General features: G+C 41.6%; 1 protein-coding gene across 1 annotated transcript; it reads left to right on the plus strand.

Moving 5' to 3' along the window:
- Positions 1–424: 424 nt before the first annotated feature.
- On the plus strand, positions 425–13898 carry DLK1 (delta like non-canonical Notch ligand 1). Its single transcript, XM_075103911.1, has 5 exons — positions 425–823; positions 1736–1799; positions 2244–2374; positions 8238–8379; positions 12777–13898. The coding sequence occupies exons 1-5, from the start codon at positions 754–756 to the stop codon at positions 13516–13518; spliced, it is 1149 nt and encodes a 382-aa protein (XP_074960012.1). The 5' UTR covers positions 425–753; the 3' UTR covers positions 13519–13898.
- Positions 13899–16305: the final 2407 nt, after the last annotated feature.

Here is a 16305-nt window from a genome sequence, read left to right on the forward strand (position 1 = left end):
TAGCCAGTCTATTTCCATACGGGACAGCTCAAAGGAAGAATAAAAGATAGAAAAGGGGAAGGAACAGTCACAGTATAAACCGCAGCATTTAAATTGCCTTGTGGTGGAAGTAATGTTTCTTCTTGATCAGCTGAGTGTATAAAAGACTACTAAAGGTAGCGTTTGCGGTGGGTGGTGGTTTTGTTGTGTTTCTCTTTTTTTTAACTCTTTAGCCTCAGAAACGTAAAATGTTTTACCTTCCTTGCTTTTTCTGGGGTCTTTCCTGAAAAAGTTGGAGTTCTGATGTGAATGACTAGGAAGAGAAGTCTTCCGATCTCCGAAGGCAAGCCCCGAAGTAGCTCTTTGTGGACAGCCGGAATAAGTTCTAACGAGGTAAGAGGCGTGCTTGACACACCCCGCTAGACCTCCCCTCTCCCGCGCCCTTCCAGCTTTCCTCCCGTCTCCCGCGGCCGCGCAAGGCGGGGTGCGCAGGGGCCCGGCTCCTCAGTCCGCCCCGCGCAGGGGAGCGGGCTCGGAGCGGCGGAGCGAGGCGGGGGCTCCGGGCCCGGTGTGAGGGGGCTGCCGCGCCCCGCGGGCAGATCCCCGGCCGGCGAGGGGGCCGGAGGAGGCGGGCAGCCCTCCCCTCCCTCCCGGCCCTCCCTCCTCCCGCCCCGTCGCGCCGGAGCCCGGCGGCGCTGCGGCCGGGGGGTGCCGCTTTCCCGGCCGCCGAGGAAGCCGCGGGCGCTCCGCCGCGCTCCCGGAGCTCCCGGGGCCATGGGGCTGCCCGCCGCCGGGCTCATCGGCTGCTGCTGCCTGCTGCCCCTCGTCCTCCCCGCAGCCCCGGGTAAGGCCGGCCGCGGGGGGCGGTGCGGAGAGCGGTGCGGGGGGGCGGCGGGAGGGCGAGCAGCAGCGGGCACCCCGGCGTTTGCCGCCGCGGGGAGCGGCGCGGCGGGGGGAGGCGGTCTGGGAAAGTTTTCGGAGTTTGCCGGGGCCGGGCGGGAGCGGCGGCGGGAGCCCTCCTGCAGCCGGTCCCCCGGGGGCGAAGCCATCCGCGGCGCTCGCTCCGGCCGGGGGTGCCGCTGGCCCTTCGGCAGCTCGCTCTTGGCACCGACGGAGTGCGTTTCTGGTGTCCTTTGCGCGGGATGCCCGTGCCTAATGGTGATCTTTCAGAGGAGCGTTGCTTGACGCAAATACTTGAAACAAACAAAAAAATGTGACTGAGACCTCTTCTCCTTAACTTACGTTATTATTCATGCATGATTTAATGAAAATGGTGATTTTTTTTTCATCCGACGGAGGGCTGAAATGAGTTCACCACTTTTACTGTAAGCTGTTTCAAATTTCTTTTCTGACTAAAAGTATTTTTGGGTTTCAAGTAGTTCTGAAACAATGCATTCGGAGTGGCATGTTGTGAAGTGGCGTACATGGGTCTGTTCTGAAATTTCCGTTTTAAAGTAGCGTATAGCGGTATTGCATAGGCTTTGCACATGCTAAAGTGACTTTGTATTCTTTTGCGGTTAATTCTTTATGTCATTTCACTTATCCTATAGGATAAGTGAATCCTATCTGTAACGTTCTCCAGATTAAGTTCATTTAAAATTTTATGTTGCAAAAGCCCATGTATTTGGAGAAAAAAGTATCAGAACATTATGCAGTCTGGGTTCTTTTAAAATGTCAGGTATGTGTATAGGACATGATATGATTTTTTTCTGAGTACTGATTTCTCTGGTTTGATATTATAAATCTCTTCTTCCAGGAGTGAACTGTAAAACTGGCTGCCACCCAGAAAATGGATTTTGTGAATTTCCCAGTGAATGCAGGTAAAAAGATCTGTCAGACAGGGCTATTAGCACTGGAACGGATGGCTTCAATAATTCATAGTCCGGTAAAATAGACAGAAGCTGAAATGATTGCTCTCTGAAAATATGGAACCGTAATGGAACAGCACTCTATTAGGACACAGTAACTGGAATCATAGAGCATAGGCATCTAGGTGCCTTTTTAGTCTACTTTTTCATGTAAGAAAAATCTTTATGTTGATCAGCATTTATTTATTTTTTTTCTCATGGAATGAAAGAGTTTTCTTCACATAAACTGCTTCTAGTAGCCCGGAAGCATTGATGGTATCTTTTTGTTCAAATGTGCTGCGTAGTCCAATTTTGTATCCGAAAGTTTGTTTACTGTGCCTCAGAAAGGGGAACATCCTTGTAATTATGTTTATTAAAAATAAACTATGCCTCTATCTTGTCTTTTATCTCTTTCAGGTGTCAACCTGGTTGGCAGGGTGCTCTTTGTAATGAGTGTGTTCCTTTCCCTGGGTGTTTGCATGGCAGCTGTGCCAAGCCCTGGCAGTGCATCTGTGAGGAGGGCTGGATCGGCAGCCTCTGTGACATAGGTTTGCACATCCTTTCCTGTCCTTGAGCAAGTGACGTGAAACAGCACCATCTGGTGCTGGAAACATGCAAAACTCCTTCTGGATAACTCATTTTAAAAGATTGAATGTTAGTGCCAGATAACAAGGGGGTTCTGGGCAGCAGCATATAAACGTGGAACTTCTGTAATAGTTTAGGCAGAAGCATGCAGCATCTTTTGTAAGTGGGCATATGTGCGAGCAAAGAGTAAATTCTTTCTATTTTAAACATTGATCATTGTGGAGAAGGCCAACAAATAACTGCTCCCTTGTCATATAAGCCTTCTCTATAAAAATACAAGTTGTCTTGTATATGTTAAATATTGTGAAATATATACCTGACACATTATATATATGCTACTGTCTGTTCAGAAAGATGTAAGCATAATACTTATCACTTCCTGAAAAGGAAAATATTGTTCTTATTTCTTCCTTTACTAAACCCAGAGATGATTCAGTGGAGTAGCATTAGTATAACTGAGAAAAAGGTCTGCCTGAACAGGCTGCCACTTCCCTCTCAGATCTGAGGGGTAAGCACAGCTCTTCTGTGCACTCTCTCACCCCTTGCCAGTCAGAATAAGGCAGCTTAGCATAAGCAAGCTGAAGAATTGGCCTTTGCTGAGCTGGTTTATTTTGGCTGACACAGGCAAATGTTCAGCCAAAGAGATCTGAGGACACCAAAACCGCATGAGCATCCAGGAGCATGCGCCTCTTCAGCCCGCGTGGCTGCAGCTGGAAGAGGATAGGTGTCCAGGGCCTCATTCTCTTTTCAGATCTTTCCGGCTTTTGTTATACAGCTTATAATTTATAAAGCATGCCTATGTTCTGCCAATGAATACCCAAAACTGTAATTAGTGATGACACAGTTCGAGCTGGATAAAATTTTCAAGATGACTAAAAGACTCAGAAGATTTGAGGTAGTTCTCATGCTTGCAGTGACATGGAGCTTGATGCAAGGTACTCGGGTACTCATTTAGCTTCTCATCAGGTTTTGCAGCCCGTACTCACCAGTTGCACATATAAGCATAGACAGTCTTCTTTAGTTTAAAGCGAGTCCTGCTATGTTTGCAGGAGCTGTGGTAGCAACGGTGCAGATGTGACTATAAGGTCTTAGAGATTTTGTTCTGGACACCTCTCACAGATGTGTTTGTACCTGAGGGAGACACCTAGATTCTCATTACAGTTAGTGAGGAGGAATGGGTCCCTCTGTTGCCTGTGAGCTACAATCACAGATTTCTAAAACTGGACAGAACAACCACCCACTGCCATGTTACGAGTCTCAGTTCTATTGCTTGTCCAGATTTTTAAAGGTACCATCTTGTTTAATATCTTTATCAATGATCAGGATGAGGGGATCGAGTGCACCCTCAGTAAGTTTGCAGATGACACCAAATTGGGCAGAAGTGTTGAGCTGCTTGAGGGTAGGAAGGCCCAACAGAGGGACCTGTACAGGCTGGATCATTGGGCCAGAGCCAACAGTATGAGATTCAACAAGGCCAAGTGCCGGGTCCTGCACTTGGGTCACATCAGCCCCATACTACACTACAGGCTTGGGGAGGAGTGGCTGGAGAGCTGCCTGGAGGAAAAGGACCTGGGGGTGTTGGTTGACAGCCAGCTGAACATGAGCCAGCGGTGTGCTCAGGCAGCCAAGGTGGCCAACAGCATCCTGGCTTGTATCAGGAATAGTGTGGCCAGCAGGAGCAGGGAAGTGATCGTGCCCCTGTGCTCGGCACTGGTGAGGCTGCACCTCGAGTACTGTGTTCAGTTTTGGGCCCCTCAGTACAGGAAGGACATCGAGGTGCTGGAGTGTGTCCAGAGAAGGGCAACGAAGCTGGTGAAGGGTCTGGAGAGCAGGTCTTATGAGGATCAGCTGAGGGAACAGGGGTTGTTTAGCCTGGAGAAAGAGGCTGAGGGGAGACCTTATCGCCCTCTACAACTACCTGAAAGGAGGTTGTAGCAAGGTGGGTGTTGGTCTCTTCTCCCAGGTAACAAGCAGTAGGATGAGAGTAAATGGCCTCAAGGTGCATCAGGGGAGGTTTAGGTTGGATTTTAGGAAAACTTTCTTTACTGAGAGAGTGGTCAGGCACTGGAACAAGCTGCCCAGGGAGGCTGTGGAGTCACCATCCCTGGAGGTATTTAAAAGACGTGTAGACGTGGCACTTCAGGGCATCATTTAGGAGACATGGTAGTGTTGGGTTGATGGTTGGCCTCGGTGATCCTAGCGGTCTTTTCCAACCTTAATGATGCTATGATTCTATAATCTTCACACCTAAAGATTCCTGTAAATTTAGTTTTTCAAGCTGGGCATAGTTTTAAAAGCTGTAAGTGCCTAGCTGAATTTCTAAGTACTAATATATCTTTGCAGTTTTGAGCCTTGCAATGTTTCCTTCTTGCAACTGGTACTTAGGATGCAAAACAATGCTTTGGAAATTGTACTCACATCTTTAGGGAAAAATATTATTTTAATGCATATTCATTAAGATAGTTCTATAAACCAAAAAATGTATCCCTTGCTTAAGTTCAGTAACTATTATTTCTCTCAACACTCAGAGTCATCTCAGAGTTGTCTTTGCCAATTTGAATCTAGATCCCCATAAAGAGCTGCCAAGAATATTCAGCCATAAAGAAACAATCATCTTTTCATCTGCAGGAACATGTTATGGTGACAGTCTTTCATCTCAGTGGATTTACCAACTCTAAATGTATTGTTTTGCCACAAGGGATCATGAGAAGGGTCCTTTTCTTGCTACTTGAAAGTTGCTCCAACTTGTTATCCTGACCCAATAAAGCACTGAACCCTCAAATGGGGTAATTACTCAGCCGCTGATCTCATCATCGTCTGCCAAAGAGTTGGTTTCCTGGCTGTATAAGTCATTACAGACTGCTATAACTCATTAACAGGTACCACTAAATGAAACCTGATCAGGTTAGGAAAAAGGAAGGCTTTTGAAGGCTCCTGCTTTTTTGAGGTTCACTGGCGTATACACGTAACTGTTTTTTAAATATGGAAATACAAACCCATTCTTACCGTAAAGTAGCAGACTCCTTGCCTCTCTCTACTAATACTGAACTTTTGTGTCTGATGACAGCAGGCCATGGTTGTTATATTTTTCACATGCATGTGACTTTAAGTGCCATTTTTTAGCTACTGGAGACCATTTTTAGCTTCAGGTGTATAGTCAGATAAAGCATTTAAGAAAGTTACATTTGTATTCTTTCTGTGGAGGTTGACAAAGGGTCGTGAGTAATGCGGTTTTGGAATTCTCTTGAAATTCTTCCTTTTTGCTGCTATAGAAAGTGAAATATTTGCCAGGGAATTTCTGCCATAGACACTGTTTTAATGTTGGCATCTGTGAGCAAGGGTGAACTCACAAGGATGGTAAAACCAGGAATGGGAAACTGTGGGAGAGTCTGAAGTTCATTTGACCACCACTGTAAACACCTGAAACATTTGTAAAATATAGATATAATCTCAGCAGCTTATTTGCTTGCTATGCATGGGAGGAAAAAGATGATTCAGAATGGTGGTGTTATCTCTATTTTCTAGAAAAGATAGTGTACAGTCTTCCTGGCTTGGGTCATGGAAGTTCCTTTCTGGGGTCATTTTAGATCAAGTGGTTTACTAATGCTTCTGACTGTGTAGCTGTTGTTTTTACCAAGGGCAGCCTGGTTCTCAGTTCAGGTCAAGAACGACCTTCCCAGTAATTTATAGGCATGTGGATAATAGGTTGGTCTTGATTCACTGTAAAATGTAGGGGAGGGTCAGTGGTATCATTTATGGCTATTATTGCACTTAAAGAAAGAAATCTATGAGTTGGTGTTAGTGCTAACACTGCTGGTTAACCTCTTTGCAAGGGATATACCAGCCTGTCTAACTGAATGCCTTGGCATCTTCTCATTTTGTGGAAACACAACCTTGAAATTGGGTATATGAACACCTGGAACCAGGCTGCACAGTACAGGATTTCCTTCTACGGCTGTCTGAGATAGACTACACAGTACAGGAGCAGGTACCACATCAAACACTGACTATAAAAAAGGGAAAAACAGTTTAGTCAATTTATTTCCAGGAAAAAAATGACATTTCAGTACGAGTATATGATCTACCTTGCTAAATCAGATCAGTCATCTCTGTCATCTTGTCATCTCTGGCTGTGTCTGCACAGTCATTCTAGTGGGCCCCTGACCTCGTGCTTGAATCTTAGCCTCAGTTTCCCTAAAAAGCCAATATGTGGTGTGAGCTCAGAGTATACTGTGCTACATGCCACTCAACTGCTTTGCCAAGGGCATGTGTTAGTAAGCTGTCATCAAAGAGAGTACAGGTGAAGCCTCTAAAACTCATGCTAGGCATGCAGGAAGCAGAGTCTAGAAAATCTGCTGTGACATATACTACTGAGCCTGCCTTCCTTGTACAAACACTCAGTGATTGCTTCATGTACTGCAGCATGACAACTTAGTTTTATGCAAGTATTAATTATTGGTAATGTGATTGTAGCCATTCATAATATATGTGTAAATGTAAAGTCCTTTTTCAAATTCTCATCTCAGACTCAGTTATCACTTAAGTAAATCAATTGGTTGTTGGCCTTTTGAGAGGTAAACTAAACAAAATAGAGAAAGTGGGCCATTTGGGGCTATTTATGTTTTAAAATTATATGTTCCTACAAGCTTTTAAGTTGTGCTTTAAAATTAAATCCTTGACACAAATTACTGACAGTAATGTATGTGTGTATACATATATACACACACATACTTATCCGTATATATTTCAGAATGTTTCCTTGCCCCTGCATCAGAGTTCATGTTTTATTAGCTGCCTTTAAAGCCTGTGAAAATAGTTTGCAAACAACACTGCTCCAAAAAGCATTCAAGGTTGTTTTGGTCCTTGTGAAAATTGGAGCTTACACTCAAAGTGCATGAAAAGTGGTTGTCTTGCAATGGGAGTAGGCTAATACATTAGAAAATAGAACCTCTTATCCAGGGAAGATTGTATTTGAAAACTAAGGCTATTGAATGTTTTCTATCATTAAAATTTTGCAGTACCTCATGATATCATCTAACTTTCATGTTATATTGTGGGAAGTAAAATATAAAGGCCCTTGAATCCCTTTCCATCTTCTTAGAAAGTGTATGTGTGCACATGTGTGTGCGAGGCATCAGATAACTTTCAGTCAGCAGTTCTCTGCAGCTGCTCCTTTAGTTGGCTAAAATATACACTTGTTTGTTTATTTATTTTAATTATTTTTAAAATTCAGTAATCATTTGAGTGGGAAGTGGCTCAGCGGGGAAATTGTGAAGGAAAAGATGTGTGACTTCAGATCCAGATGTCATACAGTTCTCTCTTCTGGTACAGTTATGTAAGGGCTGGATGCAGCCCAGCTAAAAGATTAAATTCTAAGAGATTTTTTTTAACTTGATGATCTGTTATTATGAAATGTTTGTTCATAAGCACATAATGATAGGCTCTCAGGAAGGGAGCAGGGAGAATTCCCGGTTCATGATTTCTTTATGAGAATTCGGCTCATGGAGACGCCAAGGTTGTGAAAGGTTGACTAGACTACGTAGAAGTTCTTTCTCCCCTACTAATATGTTATTGATAATAGTACTTCTTTATAGACTGGAACAATTTAAACATATTTTACAAGTAGGAGTTAGGAAGGGAGAAGCAAGCTGAAAGCGCTTGCAATAGTTGAACAATCTGAGCTCCATTTTAACAGAGGGAGGAGTCAATCAGAATTTATAAAATGCAGCATGAAGGACCATTAAAGCTATATTTTATCTGAAGTACTGTTTACTATTTACTGACTCTTTCACATTAGATTAATTGAGCCCTCTGTTTTTCAAACAGATATTCACCCGTGTTCTACAAAGCCCTGCAGCAATAACTCAACATGCATAGAGACGGGCGATGGAGGATATATTTGTCTGTGTGCCCAGGGATTTACAGGAAAAAACTGTCATCTCAAAAAAGGACCCTGCATTATTAATGGGTAAATATTGATTTCTGACATGAATTTAAAATTCACAGTCCTACTGACTTTTATTCAAAATTCTTTGCTAAGTGGAAGTATCTCTGAGCTAAAATACATAATACTTCTGCTAGTTGCTGATATTTTTATCAAATTTTACAAATCTGATCTGTTCATATTGTGAAGATTTACAGATTTTCAGCATGAGTTTGTGTGCATAATTCGAGTACTGAAAGTGATAATTTCATATTTTGTGGTGGTGAATTCATGCCTTCCCATGATTTTAGTAAACAAACTTGAAGTAACCTCCCACCCTGTGTTCTCACCTGTGGTGAGAGCTAATTGTACATATGAACCATATGCAGTAATAAGAACAGTAGCGAACACATAAGCTGTCCGCACAAAAACATCTAGTCCACTCTCCTGCCATTTTTCTTAACTGACATATAATTCTATGTCCATAGTTTACTGAAGGAGATCATCTCTCTTCCACCAGAACAGGGTGTGAGAGGCCATTGCTCTCCATTCTCTAAGAGAAGTGGGACATTAAGAACAGGATTGCCAGCAGGTTGAAGGAGATGATTCTTCCCCTCTGCTCAGTGCCGGTGAGGCACATCTGGAGTGCTGGGTCCAGTTCTGGGCTCTCCAGTACGAAAAGGACATGGACACACTGGAGTGAGTCCAGTGAAGGGCCATGAAGATGATTAAGGGATGAGAACATTTCTCCTATAAGGAGAGGCTGAAAGCTGGATTATTTAGCCTGGAAATGAGCAGGCTCTGGGGGAACTTATCCATATGTATAAATACCTGATGGGGAGAAGCAAAGAAGATGGATCCAGACTTTTCTTAGAGGTGCCCAGTGAAAGGGCAAGGGGTAACGGGCATAGACTGAAAAACTTTCAGCAGTATCACTGGCAGAACTGCTTGAAAAAAGAATGACCTTTCAAAGCTAAAAAAATTGTAGATTGGTGGTTTTTTTTAAATCTAGAAGTACCTGCTGTCTTCCAGCTCATCAAGGATCTCATCCCATAAGGATACAGAATCCCTTTCTGGTGGATACAAGCTTGGTAAAACTACCACCTTAAAATCAGTTTTCTTTTTTGGATATTGCGTCTTTCTCTCTAGCTCCATATTAGTACCCTCTGGTTCTCTTTTCGCTCAGCAATAGGTAATTATGAATATTCAGATCTACCTTTTGACTAAATCTTCCTGAAGACTTGTACACTCTTGTTTAAGGAACATTAACACCTCTCACTCTTTCTGGTAAGAATTGCCACTCTTACAACTTTATGTCAGTGGAATTTTTTTGCCATTGCTTTTAATTGGGGGATTGTCACACAGTTCTGTCTGGGTTTACTTTCAGCATCTAAGGTAAATGCTCGGATTTGCCTATTGACAAATTGCCTTCATTGACAAGGAGGAAATTTAAGTTCCTCGCAAGTACTTTGAATGACATCCAAGGTACTTGCCTTACATAGTGAGTGTGAATAGCTTGCTTTCTCCACTTCTCTTCTGTAGAGCAAATATTTCAGTAACTCAATAAGGATGTATATCAACTATCCCAAAGAACAGGTGAGGTACAGTGTCAATGAAATAACACAGATTAGTTCCATGTACTTCATTAAAATCCTCAAGCTTTTAAATTGCTGAAACTGCATTTTTGTGATAGTACCTCTGTGTTCAAACTGAATACTCATGAGCTAGTCTGGAGATCATGAACGCTTTTTTTTAAGGAAACAACATATTTGAAACAGCAATTCCTTTTCTCTAGGAAGCTGTGTCTTTTTCAGGAAAATGAGGAGCAGGGTCTGCAGATCTGCTTTTAGTTAAAAAAAACAACTGTTCTCAGCATAAGTACTCCATGTCTGCTTATAACTCACAGTCCACCAAAGAGAGCACCTCACATCCTGGAAAAACACCTCATCATATGATGTCATCTCATTCACATCTCACTTCCTCTCAGTTCCTCTCTATCTTAGTGGTAATGTTAATGATGTTGGTATTACTAAGCATTGTCGCTGGCTCCTTGGTTAATATTCACAGATGGAATGAAGACAATTCACAAATCAGAATGATTGTTCTAGTCTGTTTATAAATCAGGCAGATGTATCTGCATTAGTGACATCTGTGTGACGTTCTGAAGTTTTGCTCTGAAGCAGAGGAGTGAGTGGTACTTTAAAATGAAAGCAGAGTATTTGGAAACCAAAGAAGTAGTATGTCCATGTTTCCACAACTAGCCTTTCACGTACCACACCTTGCTGAACATGCTTTAAATGCCAAGAATGCAAAGTAACTGAATCTATGCAAGGAGATTAATATTAATACCTTATTTATTTAAACATATAAAAATTAGGTAGATGCAACTCAGTGTTAGTAAAAAATAAAGAACATGTTTTCAAAATTCTGCATATTTCCCCTTAGCTGCTTTTTATTTAAGTTGCTTACACTTATGAAACGTTCCGAAAAAATTTTACACTTATATTCTTCAACAATTTCTTCCCATTTCCCTGCAAAATACTGTAATTTGACCTGCCGAGGAGGCTTCAAACTTCTACACATTGCCATATCCAAAACAGCTTGTCAGATTTTCCATGGGAATTATAAAGTCAAGAGAGGGTGCTAGTCTCTCCAAGACAGGCCATAACCACTCATTTACTCATGGACTGAATGGCTACAGCTTCTGTATTTTGCTTAAAGCAGACAAAGCGACCAGTGATTGTGGCAAATGATTGTGGCAAAATTCCCTGTTTGCATTATCACCTCAAGTTGTCATGTTGTCACCAACAACTGATAACTGCTACGTCAAAGTCCAGGGACAACCACACCATTCACTTTTCTAATACTAATTCCAGACTTCCAGTTTGTTCTTTCAGTAGCCTTATTTTCCAGACAACATCTACAGTGAAGGATAATACAAGAGGACAGAGCAGAGCAGTTTATATGGAAGTGGCAAAAAAACAGACAGGTGATTCCTCTACCACAACATTCAGGCTTTCCTGGTGGGTGGCCACCAATTATTTCAGTCCTCAGTAAAGTCAGAGGTGTTTGGGGTAGTCTCTATCATAGCTAGTCCCAGAGCAATGGCTGGGCATTTGAGAAGCTTACCCTTATCCTGACCAATGGTCAGGGACCATTTGTAGTCAGGAGTTTATATCTCTTCCACAGTCATCTCACTCAGACATCAACAGATCTCTTAAATCAATGTGTCCCTTCATGGAAATCCATAATGGCTGATTGCTACTGACCACTGCATATGTGAAATGCTGTGATGTTCATTACTCCTGGGACTTCCCCCTGGAAATGTAACACTTAAATAACAGCTTGGACTTTTCAACTAAGTCCTGGTGCTATGCTGTATGTCTTCAGAGATTTATAGGTATTATTATAGGAAAAACTGTAGTTGTCAGAAAGGCTTGTTGTAAGATTTACCAAGTATTATTCATTTTTAGAAAATAAGTTTTAAAAGCTTTGTTTATATATGATAACTGCCAAGACAGTGGGTTTTGAGATTTATTTGTAAATCTGTGACCCAGGGCCCCTTTTCTGCCTACACAACCAGTTGAAGAACCAAGTCCAAGTGCATAGCTCCACTGAACTGGCACATTTGTGCCTTTCTGTTAATGGGTGTCTCTATCTTTTGGCCTTATACTCAGTAAAGCACAGTTACTTTGCAAAGGTAAAAAAGGTGTCTCAGCAAATTTACGTCAGTTAAAATATGGTTCCAGGCTATTAAGTTCTTAAAGGGTTTGCAGAAATACTTGGTTTCCTATAGTCCTGTCCTCACGTTCCAGCTGCCTTTGCCAAGGCTGAAACTATCCCATTTATATTTTTTATTATAATTATACTTATTGAAATTTTTGGCGGAACAGCAGTTTGCAAGAAAGTATCTGTTTGCCTCTAAATTTTTTGTATGTCACGGAGCACTGAAGAGGCGGAATAAAAACAATCAGCTTTATATCTAGCTGCCATGGCAGTGTGTTTTGCTTTGCCAATAAAATACATAAATTATCTTATGAATAATTAGGTGGAAAAGAAAGCCATGTTGCTAGTGTCTTTGTTCAGTCTTGTCTGAATAGTTGCTCAGCTAAATAGCTCTAAGCATATGAAAACACTGGGAAGCTTAATTTGAATAAATGCTTGAAATAATTTAAAATCCCTTCACAGCTCTTCAGGTCGACTTTATATGCTGGTGTATTAATCCTGCCCGAAGGGTTGGCAGAAGATGCTATAATCTGTATTGACAAAGCTGTTGAACTAATTCATTCTTGATTCAACTTCATTGACTTCAGTGGATTTGCATTTGGAAATAGTTTTTCTAAAGAAAACCATTTCTCTTTTTATTAGATAAAGTGCTTCCTAATAGCTTCTTCCATTGGACTTTAATTCAGTCCTGTCTATGTGTTTGTTATCTGTTCTAGCTCTCCCTGCCAGAATGGAGGAACATGCATTGATGACAATGGTTTTGCTCCACATGCTTCCTGTCTGTGCCCTTCTGGTTTTGCTGGCAACTTCTGCGAAATAGATAGAGATGACTGTGAATCCAACCCATGTGAAAATGGAGGAACATGTACAGATATTGGTGTGGGTTTCAGCTGTTTTTGTCCCCATGGTTATACAGGAAAACTCTGCAACAGCCGTGTCATATTTTGCGCAAGTGACCCATGTGAGAATGGAGGGACATGCAGTGAACATCCCCAGGGAGGATTCGAATGCATCTGTAAATCTGAATTTGTTGGTGTGACCTGCAAACACCCCAGCAAAAACACAAGCCTCGCTGGAATTAATACAGAGGCAAAGCATATGCAGAATTACAAGCTACCCCCAAAAGCTCATCACAGATCAGTTCATCATCAACAAGAAATCCTGAAAATAACAATGAAAGAAACAATCCAAAATACAGATCCCTTGCTCAGTAGAAGCCAGGTGATATGTTTTGTTGTACTGGGCTTGCTTACATGCCTTGTTGTCTTGGGTACAACCGGGATTGTGTTTTTTTCAAAATGTGAAACGTGGCTTGCTAATGCCAAATATAGTCATCTCCTACGCAAGAAAAAGAACTTTTTTCTAAAATCAAACAATGGGGAAAACCTCTCAGTCAATATTATCTTCCCAGAGAAGATCAAATTGACTAATTACACTAAGAACTACACTGCCATCTAGGCCCTTGAAAGCCAAGCAGCAACTTGCAACTTTCCATAGCAATATGTAAAATATATTGAATTTATTGCCTGTGATTGGCCTCAGTATTTGTGGGTACATTTGCTTGTGCTGAGTGATAATGAAGAAATATAATGTATCTGTATTGCTAAGGATGTTTTCATTCCCAAAAACAAAAATTAAGAAAAATAAAAAGGATTAAAAAGCAGGGAATAGTAATTTTATTTCTTTTCAAGGCAGCTATTTTTTGTAAAATAAAAGGTAATTTACCACTGGAACTGTATTGCAGCTTTCTTGTCTTGTGCATAAATTATTTGGCAAATACGGTACCTGTAAATTACTCAGTAATGCTTTCTTTTTTAATAAACAGCAATTAAGGGCTATACTGGTTTATTTATTTATTTGCAAATGTTATGCTACAGCAATATCTGCAACAAGTTGCCCCTGCCTAATTGTTCTGCTATTTGTTGTAAGAACTTTAGAGGTTGCAATCAACAGGAGCACATTCACACTGATGTCTCACCTATCCAGTCAGTTCTGTTATTTTTTACAGGCTTATAAAATAGATTACTGCTTCTGTAAAATCTATTAGGTCTTTGAGATATTGATTTCAGGTTAAAGGTCTCTGATGCTTGTGATGCTGCCTCCATAAATTGTTCTATTATTTACCTACCAAAATGTTGAAAACGTGTTCAGTGTCTGATCTCTATACGTCCTGTATAGAGACCTAGTAAACATGTAAAGGATCTGATTCTGACTTTTCTATAAATATTCCTCAAGGAACTCTGATGAGAAAAGTATCCTTCATGGCTGTGTCATAGGGAGAAATGAAAAGGTGACATGTGTCACTGAAAGAGGACAGTTGCTTTTAAATCTTCGTTTCTGCTTTTTCTTTGCTATATTTCAAGGAGAGGACAGGATTTTCAAGAATCAAAAGCAGCACTGGTGAACAGGCAAAGTCTCATGAAAGCAAAAACATTGTTAGGGGCCTGGAGGCACTAATAGGTCTTAAAGTCCCTGAGGAGCCTCACCTGGGGCCATCACCCACCCCGCTGCTCACAGGCCCATTTCAGGTCAGCCCAGGGCTGTTGTTCCTGATCTGAGCTATGCTGTAGGAGTGCTGGTCTCCACCTCCACCCGTGCCTGCTGGATGGACCTCAGACCTGTACTGTAGGTAGCCCATCTGCTGGATGAGCCCTATGAACCTGTGCTCCAGCCATGTTTCCTTTTGCTCCTGACCAGAGCCCATGGATGGACCCTGAACCTGGCTTATCTCTTGCTGTGTCTGGGACTGCAAATGGACCCCATTATCCAGCTCTGGCGATGTGTTCAGCCTCTGTGAAACTGTGCTGTTGGTGAGTGCATGTCCCACCCTGGGGCATGACCCTTCTGGGTCTCCCAGCTTCCCTACCTTACCTGGCAGCCTTTCAAAATGCAGTGCTTAAAGGTGTCTTTAGCTGCTATTAAGTAGCAATTTACAGCCACCCCAGATAGGAACACTTAGCAGCTTATTCTAAGCTGTCTGATAACTATGATATTCCCAAATCCATTAGCAGCTGCTCAAATAAAAAAAAAAAAAAGAGCCTTAAAGCATATACAGGTCATTACCCCAAGATTTTTTCTGTTGACCTCTCTTAATGGCTATGAGTATATAGCAAGTTTGCTGTGTTGCTGATAATATTTGCACATATCATAGCTTTACAATGTAGTGCAAAGGTTAGAGCTAACAGGAAAAATGGCAGTGAGATACTACTGTCGAAAGTGTTGACTTCTAGGTAACAGGGTGGAAATTTTAAAGCAAGCAGATGCTCCCTCTCAAAACTCTTGTTGAGAAGACAGATATTCATCAAACCCAGAAACTTTTGAACTGGTCTTAGTGATGCTGACTAACTTACAAATCCAGATGAAGGTAAAACCAAGTAAGCAGCATTGAATTTGAAGCCATAAAATATGAGCCACAAGAGTTTACACATTTCTTTTAAAACAATGTATTTTAAATATGAAATTCATTATTGTACATTTAGCATGTAACATTTTAACATGATCTATTTTGTGATTAGAAGTATGTTAGGATCAGTTTGGAGGTAATCAGAAACACAGGATAACTGCATTAGGTAACTCAGACCATGCAGCTTTGATTCAAAAATAGTTGCAACAGCAGATACCCACTAGGAATCAGTGATTAAATTCCATACTGAGCTGTGCGCCTTCTCTCTCCCTTTGAGCAAAGCCTCTGTCAACCCTTACAGCTTTTCTCTGCTCCCAGCCAAAGCAAGGCTTTGAGTAACAAAGCTTGTGTTTAAAATACAAAATCCAGGTAATTATAATTCATATTTATAAACTGTCACATGATTTTTGACAAGGTGACCTAGTTGGCAGCTCCTCCATCACAGTGTATTTCTTCATATGAGGACAGGAGAGCCTATTTGAAGGGAAGGTTATTAGCTCAACATGGAAAAAAACACAGATTTCAGCTCCCAGCATCCTTCCTAACATTGGTGGTGTCAGTGAAGAAATATAGAAGGCTGCTATTGTTCTGCTATACTCTCCAAAGGAAAAATGTCTTATCTTAAACATGGAAGGCTGGAAAAAATAATAGCTGTCTTTAGCTTCTCTGTTCCAGAAAAAAATTAAACATATGTATGGGAGTTTCTCATATCTGTGCTCTTAGTGTAGTGAATGGCTGCGAAGCCTGATCACCACATAAGTGACAGAGAACTGGGATGGTAAGAAGAATTTTAGAAGTTTAAGAAAGCTACAATGTTTGAAACAATAGCCTGCAACAGGTCT

Source organism: Phalacrocorax aristotelis, chromosome 9 (genome assembly GCF_949628215.1).
Source record: "Phalacrocorax aristotelis chromosome 9, bGulAri2.1, whole genome shotgun sequence".
Taxonomy (NCBI): Eukaryota; Metazoa; Chordata; class Aves; order Suliformes; family Phalacrocoracidae; genus Phalacrocorax; species Phalacrocorax aristotelis.

What these genes read in the sequence shown, in the direction of transcription:
- DLK1 (XM_075103911.1), top strand. Translation starts at nt 754, where the DNA reads ATGGGGCTGCCCGCCGCCGGGCTCATCGGCTGCTGCTGCCTGCTGCCC. An exon ending in GAATTTCCCAGTGAATGCAG is followed by an intron (nt 1,800 to 2,243) that starts GTAAAAAGATCT and finishes TATCTCTTTCAG; the next exon opens with GTGTCAACCTGGTTGGCAGG. An exon ending in GGACCCTGCATTATTAATGG is followed by an intron (nt 8,380 to 12,776) that starts GTAAATATTGAT and finishes TATCTGTTCTAG; the next exon opens with CTCTCCCTGCCAGAATGGAG.